Source organism: Chiloscyllium plagiosum, chromosome 38, assembly GCF_004010195.1.
Source record: "Chiloscyllium plagiosum isolate BGI_BamShark_2017 chromosome 38, ASM401019v2, whole genome shotgun sequence".
Lineage (NCBI taxonomy): Eukaryota > Metazoa > Chordata > Chondrichthyes > Orectolobiformes > Hemiscylliidae > Chiloscyllium > Chiloscyllium plagiosum.
Window position 1 is genome coordinate 27,787,255 of NC_057747.1, and position 12,400 is coordinate 27,799,654.

At 43.9% G+C, this 12,400-nt stretch overlaps 2 protein-coding genes across 4 annotated transcripts in view; one reads left to right on the forward strand and one right to left on the reverse strand.

The window, feature by feature from the left end:
* LOC122541944 (synaptopodin 2-like protein) overlaps positions 1 to 3,485 on the reverse strand; it is a 39,009-nt gene extending 35,524 nt beyond the window's left edge. The window contains exon 1 of one of the 2 annotated variants that reach the window (XM_043679230.1): positions 3,243 to 3,485. In XM_043679230.1, the coding sequence (XP_043535165.1) occupies positions 3,243 to 3,347 (105 nt within the window). In that variant the 5' untranslated portion in view covers positions 3,348 to 3,485. Of the gene's footprint in view, positions 1 to 2,739; positions 2,981 to 3,242 lie in introns of those variants that run through there. The other variant, XM_043679231.1, reaches the window with a different exon arrangement.
* A 6,276-nt stretch (positions 3,486 to 9,761) lies between these two features.
* LOC122541948 (protein transport protein Sec24C-like) overlaps positions 9,762 to 12,400 on the forward strand; it is a 71,886-nt gene continuing 69,247 nt past the window's right edge. Inside the window, exons 1-2 of one of the 2 annotated variants that reach the window (XM_043679234.1) lie at positions 9,762 to 9,898; positions 12,220 to 12,225. The gene's annotated coding sequence lies outside the window, so the exon portion shown is untranslated. The remainder of the gene's footprint in view (positions 9,899 to 12,219; positions 12,226 to 12,400) is intronic. The other variant, XM_043679235.1, reaches the window with a different exon arrangement.

The following is a 12,400-nucleotide window of genomic DNA, read 5'->3' on the forward strand; positions in this document are numbered from 1 at the left end:
CCTCGTTGATTTTAACCCTACTGCGAATCCTCTTGCAAGGATCCCTGCCTTGAAGAAGTTTTCCTCCTACAAGAATTTCAGGGAGTCCCTCTCCCACTGCAACTCCCAGGTCATTTCCTCAGCCCTGAAGCTCTTCAACCATGTTGTGAAACAAACTTGCTACCACAGCCACATTTGCTTCCTCAGTGCCTGCCTCCATAACCAACTCATCCCACACGGACTCCGGACCATCTTTAAACCAGCAGAGTTCGGACCCGAACAGGACAAACAGTACAGATGCTTTATTTCTGATGAAGGGCTTTTGCCCGAAACGTCGATTTCGAAGCTCCTTGGATGCTGCCTGAACTGCTGTGCTCTTCCAGCACCACTAATCCAGAATCTGGGTATATATCAGCCTGAGTCATTGTAGGTAGCAGGGAAGATTGAGAGTGGGATTTATACAGTTTGCAGGGAGGTAGAATACAAGAATGAGGTGCTTATGTTGAACTTATATAAGAAATTATTTCATTCTCAGCTAGAGTATTGAGACCAGTTAAGACCTGCTCTCTCATTAGAGAGGGATGACTGGTGGTGGATTAACCTGAAGGTCACTTTGTCCCAGGTGAGGTCGAGAAGGTGAATCCTTTATGGTGACCTCAGCCGGTGTGAAAATTGAACCCATACTGTAGGCATCATTCTGTATCACAACCAGCCATCGAGCCACTGAGGTAACTATTGATGACATCGCAAGTTTTTAACTTCCTAATTTTAAATTGATATTCGGACATTGAGTGAGACATTGGCATGGAACAGAATTGTCCAAGAGGTCCTTAATTAGTAAATGCAACAAAATTGGCATAGAATTGTAACTTGTAGTGGCATTGTTCCTCCCTCTTAGCCAGAAGAGCCAGGTTGCAAGTCCCACCTGCTTCAGAAGTGTGTCTTGATATCCCTGAACAGGTTGATTGAAAAGAAATTCAAAACTGTGAATGTTTTCACAAATGCACTGCTGCCACAATTTGTCAGTGTATAGTATTGGTGAGGCAGCTAATTCGGAGGGTCAGTGACCTTGGCCCAGTAGTTAAGTGCTGGAGTATTTCTATGCATAAATTGTCACCTAATAAACATGTCACAATGTCCTGTTTTATTTTTGAGAGTCCACTGTAATCCCTTAGTTTCAGACCAGTTTACAAAGTTGCTACAATTGCAACAAATTCTTTCATCATTCATCATCATTCTAAGGAGGAAGAAAATGTCCAGGAGAACAGAGTTGGACCATTGAGATTTATAGACTGAGGAAGCACTGAGAGAGGCTGTTCAGCCCACTTTGCATTTGCTGGCTTTGTGAGTGAATGTGTGCACTTATCTAAATATTAAAGCAGGGTCTGGTTGGAACAATGGAACTGGAGACGAGTTCAGATTTTCCAGGTTGGGTCAATCTCCAGGTACGTCGACACATGATAGTTTGGGTCTTTAGTTTGCTGGCCAGCCCATAAAACAACCCTTCATTTGATGAGATTTATAACAAGATATGGCATAACTTGTCAACAATAGAAACATAGAAAAACAGGAGCAGGAGTAGGCCATTTCGCCCTTTAAGCTGGCTCCACCATTCCTTACGATCATTCCACACAATAATCATGTTCCCACTCCCCCAATCCTTTAATCCCTTTAGCCTCCAGTGCTATGTCCAACTACTTCTGTAAATTATTCAATGCTTTAACCTTGACTGCTTTCTCTACTAGCAAATTCCACACTCTCACCACTCTCTGGGTAAAGAAAATTCTCATCTTACTTCTCAATGATTTACCCCATATCCTTAGGCTGTGGCCCCTGGTTCAGGACTCCCTTACCTTCAGGAACACTCTTCCTGGTTCTGCACTGTCTAGAATTTATGAGATCTCCCCTTCCCCACCCCTCCGATCATTTTTCTAAACTCCATTGAATATAATCCTAAATGATTCAACATCTCCTCACACCTCAGCCCTGCCATCTGAGTTCTGTTATTTTCTGAGCCTGAGTTAACATTGGCCTATCTGGAGAGACAGAAGTCAAACAATCACCAAATGGCAAACATTTCCCACAGTAATAACACTGTTTCGGCTCTCTTTGGAGTATTCCCCCACAGAGGGAAGGGTCAGGTGGCTGAGTAGCACTTCTACAGGTTCAATAGGCCTCGAAGTCAACTAATTCTGTTGTAATCAAACCAGAAACTGCTGGAGGAACTCAGCAGGTCTGGCAACATCTGTAGAGAAAGAAACAGAGTTAAGGTTCCAACTCTTCTATGACTCTTGTTCTGAGGAAAATTCCTGTTAGACTGGAACCGTTAACTTTGATTCTCTCTCTACAGATGCCGCCAGACTTGCTGTGTTTCTCCAGCACTTTCTGATTTCATTGCCATCTATTCACCCCATTGCCTCGCGGAATTAACCCGAATTGGCCCAAGGTCAGGAGGGAGTTAACTCCCTGAGTGGACAGTTTGATTCTATCTGACAGTGAGCTGTTTCCAATCCCTCTCTCCATGGCCAATGCCTTGGGTCTGAAAGGTTTTCACTGAAATCTATCCAACAGAGTTTCATGCAGTTAGTTTGCCTCATCTCAAATCGAGGATTATACCCTTCCTTCCCGAGCACACGAACATGAGCCGTTTGGAGATTAATCTGGACACCATCAACAGCGTAAAATAATCCGGTGTTTGCGAAAATCCTGCTCTGGGGAATCCCGTTGTTTGCACCCGAGACACTTTATAGTTAAACTCACTTCATCGACAACTCGAAAGCAACTGAGCAAGAGCCGGACCAAATTCTCCCTCAGACTGTGAACGGGATAGATTGACCTCAGGGTATGCGATAGGGCCAGGTATGGACAGAGAGTGTGCCCAGAGGGGGAACCGCCCCGGAGATCTCTCTCTGTCTGGGATCCCTCTCTCAGAGATCCCTCTCTCTCTGTCTGGGACTCTTTCTCCCTGGGACCATCCCTTTCTGGGGTCTCCTGATCTACAATCTACCCTCTCAGACATCCACCCCCCCCTCCCCGGGGTCTGTCCTTGGGGGGTCTCTGGGCACGGTGCATTTCTCTGGGTATAATCTATCTCTCTCTGGGGGTTATTCAGTTCGTGTGAGTGCTGACTCTGCTCAGGGTCTCTCTGGGAATGGCTCTGAAGGTCAGTAACCGGGTGTCTCTCTCTCTCTCCCCTCCCTCCCCGGTCCCCCCCTCTCTCTCTCTCTGCCCGGGGTTTCTGATCCAGTCGCAGCCTCTCCTACCTTGGCTACTTGCAGCGGTTGGTGTTGCTGGGACCCTCCTTGCAGCCTGAATCCCCAGGGCGCACCCCCTGTGAGGGTAACCAGTGTCTCCTCCAGGCTCCCCATCGCCTGCCCTGCTCTCCTTCAGCAAACCGGGGCTCCCTGACATCTCGGCATGACCCTGAAGCTCCCCATCAGTGTGCAAGCTGCTGTCTCCGACGGGAAACTGTGAGCCACTCGATGGACTCGTCCCCCCCTGGCCAGTCCGAGCCGAGCTAACATTAGGAGCTCGATCCAGGTTTGGTCCAAAGCCAGCTTTCAACACATGTTGCGTCAGTCTCTCGGAGATCAGGGACAAGCTGGAAGGGACTGGTGAAAGAGTGGCCCAAACTTCAGAGTCCTGGCAAACCCTTGCCAAATCCACCTTCACTCGCTCTGTAACCAAAAGCAAGGAAGTCAGTTTCAGAGTGAACTGAAATGACTGGCACAAGGTCCTGAGTCCAACCTCACAATCTGAAGTTTGTTAGATTATTGATTTCTGAAGGTGCAGGACGCCTTGCCGATTGATCGGCAGGATAGTTTGACGTGCCACAGATTTTTGGCTTTGATTGCAGGAGAATCTGTTCTTGTTTGGAGCAGACAGGAGCTGTGACAACTGTCAGACCAGCAGCAGTTAGTCAGCGCCTGCACAAGGCGAACATTTAATGGAAATCAGTTATGATCCTGCAACAAATAAAGTCTTTCCATTCTATTCAATGATTTGCCTCATTTGTCTCAGTCAGAAATACACATATCTGAAATATCCCTCAGTGCACAGCTCCCTCAACATAATACTTACCGTGCTCAGGATAGCACTCACTCAATGCAGCACTCAGCACAAAAATCCCTCAGTGCAGTACTTCCTCAGTACAGAAGTCCCTAAGTGTGACATTCCCCCAGTATGATAATCCCCCAGTGTGATACTCCCTCAGTCTGATACTCCCTCAGTATGGAATCCCTTCAGTACAGAACTCCCTCAATGTGGTACTCCATCAGTACAGCATTCCCCCTGTATGATACGTCTTCAGTGCAGCACTTCTTCCATAGATTACTCCCTTAGTAGTGTATTCCCTGAATACATGATTTCCTTGGTCCATCACTCCCTCAGTATGGCACTCCCTCAAAACAGCATTCCCTCAGTAAAGCAGTCCCTTCTCGTAAAAGGTTCCAAATAAAGGGTCAATGTGCAATTCATATGTTCATGGTGTTAGGTGTAATATTCTATGCTGTGATCCCAGCTGATGTTATGACTGGACAAGTCACATCCCAAATTGAAATCTGGTTCAATGGATAATTTTGTTATATTTTTGTCTTTCAGAAGTACACAATGCTGCAGATTTGGCTTTAACAATAAAATAATTCAATCAAACTATTTACATACAAGCCAATTTGAAGGATTTCAAAACACACAGCAAAATAAAATCTCATCTATTCCAATGCCATCACGGTGTATTATGCAGATCCCAATGATTTAACTTCTCTATTACATCTATAGGTTTGACTTAACTGCATCTTTCAAATCTCAGTCTTCACACCTTGATTGCCTATTTTTCCTTGAGTAATCACACAGCTTAAACTTTCTTAACTTTAAAGAAACCCTCCAGGGTTCTAAGCAAACATTTCTCGTCTGGAATTTTCAAACTACAATCCATATACTGAGGTAACCTAACTGCGCTGAACTAACTTCTTTCTCCAGGAGAAACTGTTCTCACATTGAAACCAAAAGCAAGTAAATACCTTTCAATGCTTCCTTTCTCCAATTGTTTAACTCACACAATACAAACAAATTTGTATGATCACTCCAGGAGACCCCAGTCAGCTGCTCTCTGACATATTCTAAATAATGAAATAGAATAAGAATCCCTACAATGTGGAAACGGGCCCTTCGGCCCAACAAGTCCACACCAACCCTCCGAAGAGTAACCCACCCAGACTCATTCCCTTACCCTATATTTAACCCTGATGAATGCACCTAACCTTCACATCCCTGAACACTATGGGCAACTTAGCATGGCCAATTCTTTGGACTGTGGGAGGAAAACGGAGCACCCGGAGGAAAACTACACAAGCATGGGGAGAATGTAAAACTCTGCACAGTCGCTCAAGGCTGGAATCGAACATGGGTACCTGGCACTATAAGGAAACAGTGCTAACCACTGAACCACCATGCCACCCAAATGGCTCCAGAAAGATTTACAATTTAACTGTTAAACTCTTTCATATACATAGACCAAAACACACAAGAGCTAGTTCAAAATCCCAACATTATAATAAATTATATGAATATGCATAGATCACACACACCTTACATCAGAATTAGTACGGATAGAATATTGGTGGGCTGGCAGAAAAATAGACAAAATAAATGGCACAAATATCTTTTCAGATTGACATGATGTGACAAATGGTGTTCTGTGGGGTGACTGTCAACTGTTTACAAATTACATCAATGACTTAGATGAGAGGTTCAAAGGCATAGAATCAATCATAGAATTCTTACAGTGCAGAAAGAGGCCATTCGGCTCTAGAACGGTGGCTAATTTTGCAGATTACACAAACACTGATAGGAAATGATGATGTGAAGTTTACATAACCAGGATGCATACCACTGTAGAAAGGTTCAGTGTGAATAAATCTGACAGATAGAATAAAATGTGGGAAAATCTGAAATTTTTCACTTTGTCAGGAAGAAAGGCAGAGTATTATTTGGTCAGAGAATGACTGTGGAATTCCAAAGTACAGAGGGATCTAGGTGTTCAATTGCATAAGTCAACGAAGGTTAGTATGCAGGTACGGTGAATGATTAAGAAAGCCATTGGAATGCTAACCTTTATTTTGGAAGAAATTGAGCATCAAATAAGGATATTATGCTTTAGTTATACAGAGCATCGAGGCAACCACATTTTTACTTAAACACACGCAGTATTTAAAACAAAATAGATGGAATTAACAGCACAAATACAGGTTAATGGGCATGATCTTATAACCATTATGGAGATAAGCTTACAAGGAGATCAATGCTCAGAGCTAAATATTCAGGACATGTGTTACATTCCATCTAATTGCTCCAGCCATTGTGTGACTCTGAGGTCCACTTGTGGCATTGGCTCCAGAGACTGTAAGTGAATGTGTCAGCACACAGATTCTCAGAGTATGTAGATACTTGGGGGGGGTTCTCTGCATGATTCGTGAATAGACAGCATCCAAATTCAGTGGCAAATAAGGAAGATAAATGGAATGTTGGCCTTTATTTCAAAAGAAATAGGGTATAAAAATAGGAGCTGAAAATGTGTTGCTGGAAAAGCGCAGCAGGTCAGGCAGCATCCAAGGAACAGGAGAATCGACGTTTCAGGCATAAGCCCTTCTTCAGGAATGAGGAAAGTGTGTGCAACAATATCAGGTTTTCCAAGATGTCCTCGTCTCAGACAAGAATAAAACTCTGAAAACCCAGCACTTGGAAAGAGCAGCAAATATGTTAGTGTAAGTAGGGCCCATGGTGAAGGCAGTGTCAGGTGCTAGACAAAATCGACGTTTCGGGCATAAGCCCTTCTTCAGGAAAGGGCAGAATTCCTGAAGAAGGGCTTATGCCCGAAACGTCGATTCTCCTGTTCCTTGGATGCTGCCTGACCTGCTGCGCTTTTCCAGCAACACATTTTCAGCTCTGATCTCCAGCATCTGCAGCCCTCACTTTCTCCTATAAAAATAGGAGGTCTTGTGGGAGAGTTTAGGATCAGAGGGCATAATCTCAAAGTAACCAGTTGCCAATTTAAGAAAGAGACCCAGAGGGATTTTGTCTCTCAGAGAAGAATAAATTTGTGGAATCCTTTAGCATAGAGTACGGTAGAGATGGTCATTGAGTATAATCAAGGCTGAGATAGACATTTGAAACAGTAAGGGAATCAAGAGTTATGGAGAAATGGCAGGAATGTGGAATTGAGGATTGTCAAGTCAGCCATGATCTCACTGAATGGTGAAAGAGACTGGATGGGCCAAACAGGCTACTTCGTCTCCCATTGTAATGGTCTGGGTAGGAATGCAGTCACCTCGACACATTTAAATCAACATCAGAGATTTATAAGACCTACAAAAACAAGGCACATTGAACAAAAAAGTTGAACAAAAAAGTTGCTTTTAACAGACATGTTACATGGCATCAGCCATGGTTGCAACAGTTTTCAAACTCATTTTGATAATACACTGAGCATGTACTCCATGTGGGTTTATCTTGCTGCTTCTCTCTGGGGTGAGGCAAGAACTAAATATGAACACTGCAGTGTGCACAAAGCCCTGCAACATGTCACTCTAATGCCAGTCAACTATTTTCCAAATGAGTCTATCTGTGCATAGTGTGCCCTGTGAGCGATAGGCCAGTATCATTGCCGTCAATCAGAGTACTGTCAGTGAGACACGCTGCTTACCCACCAACTGATTCCTTCCTCTATCAGATTGACTTTCCTTGTATCAAATGACGTCTGAAATTTTCATAACTAGTGAGCACAAACTAATCATAGACAAAGTAACACATTGGATGCCTCTATTATCTCATTATTCGTCCAGAAAAAAACTTATTCAATCTCAAAATTTGAGCATATAATCTAGACTTACTCGTGTAGTTTTGAGGATGTGTTGTGTTGCTGATAGTGTTGTCATTTTGATGAGACATTAAACTGGAACAGTGATGACACTTCATGTAGATGTGATGAGTTGTTAAAAACAGCAGCTCCCAAACCTACGACCTCTACCATCCAGAAAGATAAGGGCAGAGGGCGTTTGGAAACATCACCTCGCCCAGCCACTCATTATCTTGAGTTGGAACTATATTGCTGTTACTGTTGCTGCATCAAAAACTGGAACTTGTTCTCTAGTAGCACCTACAACGTTGGTTCAAGAGAGTAATTAGGAATAGTCATGAAATGCAGGACTAGCTGGCAACCTCCATATTCTATGAATAAAGTGAAAAGGCACTGTACAAATGCAAGTTCTACCTTTAAGTAGAAGGAAGGCTTTTGGACACAATATGAATGTAAAAATGTGGGGGTAGGTGAAGCAGATGTGTAGGATTCATTTCTCTTTTCATATTCAATAATTGGAATCTGTACAAATTTGTAGCTAAATTGAAGGATGGTGTAGCATTCCCACGTTAATAGCCAGCCTCATTCATGTCCTCTCTGATTGGCACCTGAATCCAGTAGGACTTGAACCTTCAGTTTTCTGATTCAATACCATCACTTGTGGCTTGAAGCCAGTGATCATTTCAATTTCATAAGCTGAACTGAAGAATAATAATACTTAACATGAAAGTGTATTGGACACAGACCCCAGTAAACTCCTCTACAGTGGTTAAACACAAGTCCAGAACTAGACAGCATAGATTGTGAGGGCATAAGGTGAGAGAAAAGATTTAATAGGGACCTAAGGGGCAACTCTTTCACACAGAGGTTGATGCGTGTATGGAATGAGCTGCCAGAGGAAGTGGTGGTGGCTGGTACAATCACAACATTTAAAAGGCATCTGGATGGTATATGAATAGGAAGGTTTCGAGGGATATGGGCTAAATGCTGGAAAATGGGACTGGATTAACTTAGGATATCAGTTGGGTCAAGTTGGACCGAAGGATCTGTTTCCGTGCCATACATTATAGAATCCCTACAGGTCCTTTGGCCAAACAGGTTCACACTGACCCTTCGGAGAGTATCCCACCCAAACACATTCCTCTACCTTTACCCCTGACTAATGCACCTAACCTACACACTATGGGCAATTTAGCATGGGCAAATCACTTAACCTGCTCATCTTTGGATTGTGGGAGGAAACCCACACAGACACGGGAAGAATATGCAAACTCCACACAAGCAGTCACCCAAGGCTGGAATCAAACCCAGGTCCCTGGCGCTGTGAGGCAGCAGTGCTGCCCGCTGAGCCACCGTGCTGCCCTCTATGACTCTATGGTCAGGCAGTGCATTGCAGGTCCTAACCACTCATTATGTGAAGTGTGGAGTGATACATTTTAGTAGGAAGAACGGCAACGGACAATATACCATCAGGGATACAATTCCACGAGTAGTACAGGGGCAGAGGGACCTGGATGGGTGTGTGCACAAATCATTGGCAGGGCAGGTGGAAAGAGCAGTAAATATATACTGATCTGTGCTTTACTGATAGGGCATAGAGGACAACAACAGAGAGGTGATGCTGAACTGAGAAAAGACATTTGTTGCTCTCAAATAGAACATTTGACACAGGAGAAGGAAAAGGCCATTAGATCCTTCAAACTGGCCCAACCTTTCTGTAAGGTCATGGCTGATCTGTCCCAACTCCTGATTAGTACCATCTCACCACAGCCCTCAACTCTAAAAGGGCACCTCCTGTTTAAGTGCCCTTCCTCAGTGATGGAGCCTCCAACATTTTTCATGGGGGGGTCTCAGGGATTCAGACATTGACCCCCCACAGGAGGGGGGGTACACTGCGCACGCGCCACTGCCACATCCGGGTCCTGGGCTCCGGGCGGGGCTATTGCGTCATCGCGTCAGGCCGTGACCGCGGACGTGGCAGCGCCGGAGACTCCGAGAGACCGGGAGCGGGCCCCACACCGACACCGAGACCGTGACCGACACCGACAGACAGGGCCGGGGCTGCAGGTAAAATAGGAAAATAGTATGGCACACCAACAAGAAGAAAAATCCACAAAGATAAACCTAAAATGGCAAAGCTGTTTCTCTCTCCAGAGATGCAGTCTGCCTGAATGTTTCTAGCATTTTCATTCTTTTTTTTCCAATCTCTCTTCCCCCCCCCCCCCCCCCCGTAATCCCTAATAACCCCCTTAAAATCCCATAAATCCTCTCAGACACCACAATAACTCCTTTAAAAACCCCTTCATCCACTGCAATTACCCCTTTAAAATATCCAATGCCCCCAAACTTTGCAGTTATCCGCAGAAACTGCAATTACCCCCAACAACCTACTTTAAAAACTCAGTTCCCCGAAACACAGCAGTTATCCCCAAACACTCCAAGAAAATCCCAATCAGTGCGATTATCCAGAAAGCAATACAATATTACCCGTATTCCCTATACAAATCTTTTTCCAAAGACTCCTCTCATCTTAATTGTGTTCTAAACATGCCCATAATGCCAAAGAACATAATTGTCTCCCAAACCCCAATAATACCCCTGTATCCCAGTTACACCATAAATACTTGAATCTTAAATCGTCCTCCAACACCCCAAATACTCCTGACAGCAATACCATCCCACCACTGTTCCCTTATTCCCAACAAATCATATCGTCTTAACAGCACTATCCCTCACTGTTGCCTGGTATCTGCTGTTCTAATTCCTACCCCTACTCTTTTTCCCAAATATTCTGCTGCCTAATGGTAATCAGTAATCCTTCTTCACTCCTTCCATGTCTCCAAAATAAACCAACAAAATTGATACTTTCAGTGACGAATCCAATCCTCGTGACTGCATTATCCTCAAATGTCCTTTGCACCCTAAAATACTCAGTCAACTGTCAACCTTGACTATTGAATCTGCAGTTTCCTTGGCATCCAATCAAAAGGCAGTCTTTTGAGATCAATCTCTCTAGGTTTGAACTAGAAGGTTCTGTGTTCAAATTCCAATGCCGTGATTGGAGCACACATTTTTTTTTTGGTATCTATCATTCTCTCAGATGGTCTTATGTGAAAACTTTACAAATGTGTTAAAATGTAGGAAATGCTTCTTAGTAATGCTGTTTGAATCATGAATATGACCAGGATGCTTGTGAGAAACCCTCTGCTCTTCATAAGTGTCAAAGAACTTTTTAAGTCTACCTGAGAGAGCACTTGGGGCATATTTTTAGCGATTCTCCAGAAGGACAGCACCTCAACAGTGCAGCACTCTCAAGCAGTGTGGTGGAGAATCAGCTTGCATTTTGTGCTCAAGTGGCTGGAGTGGGATTTGTACCCACTACTGTTGACTGGGATGAGAGAGCTACCCACTGACGCATACCTATTGTTCTTATTCCATTTTATTTATGAAAAGAAAGCTTTTTTTGTCCCTGTCAGTTTTCTGTAAAACTGCACCAAGGTTTCCACTCACTTGAATGGATAGTAAATTGATCAGTTCTAACAAAACCCCAGTGACAGATCTGTTTACCATACTGAAAGTTCAGGATTGTCACATAGTTTGACTGGTGAATTCCTGAAGAAGGGCTTATGCCCGAAACGTCGATTCTCCTGTTCCCTGGATGCTGCCTCACCTGCTGCGCTTTTCCAGCAACACATTTTCAGCTCAGTGGTGAATTCTTTTGTCAAGCTCGAATTATATTGCAGCCAAGTTTTGTCAGTTGCGTAGTCGCAGTGAATCGGGCCAGGCGTGACTTACTAGCTAAACTAGACACTCTCGATATTGATAGCATAGTCCCTGTAAATCCATGGCTGTTTGATCACTGTCCATTGCACTCATCCATCAGTTTGAGGATTTTCTGAATTGATGCATGAACCCCAGCCCAATACTTGTCATTTCAAGTCACTGAGTAGAGAACAGACAGGGAGCTTCCACTGAAGTGAAAATTGTTATCCATTTCACCACAATGTATCTTACAGATAGGAACTTTCTGGATGGTTGTATTTCAGTCAGTAGCTGAGGTTTGAAGTAATTTCTTATCTGATCTGAGGTTGTGAATGACAGTCTTTCAGTTAGTTGCTTCACTCCCCCAACCCCTCCCCCCTTTCAAATATTTATTCAAATCCCTTAAACAAGTTTGTACTGAACCTGTTTCCACTGCCCTTTGAGGCAGCATATTCTTGAATGTTATATTTTGTTGCATTAAAACAACTCTCTTCATTCACTGGTGCCTTTGAGCAATTAGCTAACCTTCAAATCTCACATTCAGACCTCCAGCTTGAAATGATGGTGGGTTATCTACTGGGTAGTGAACCAGTGATAGAAGGCCCATCAAACCACATACCAATCAGGCAGTGGTGAGGCAAGCAGTGAATCCTCCAGTGGAATTGAGATCCCAGATCCCAGATGTCTCACCAACTGAGAGCTGCCATTACATGGCATAAAATGACTGTTTTAAAATCACCTCAATCTGGATAACAACTGTTGACGGTGGCAGTTTACCACTACCTTCTTGAGGGCAATGAGAGATGG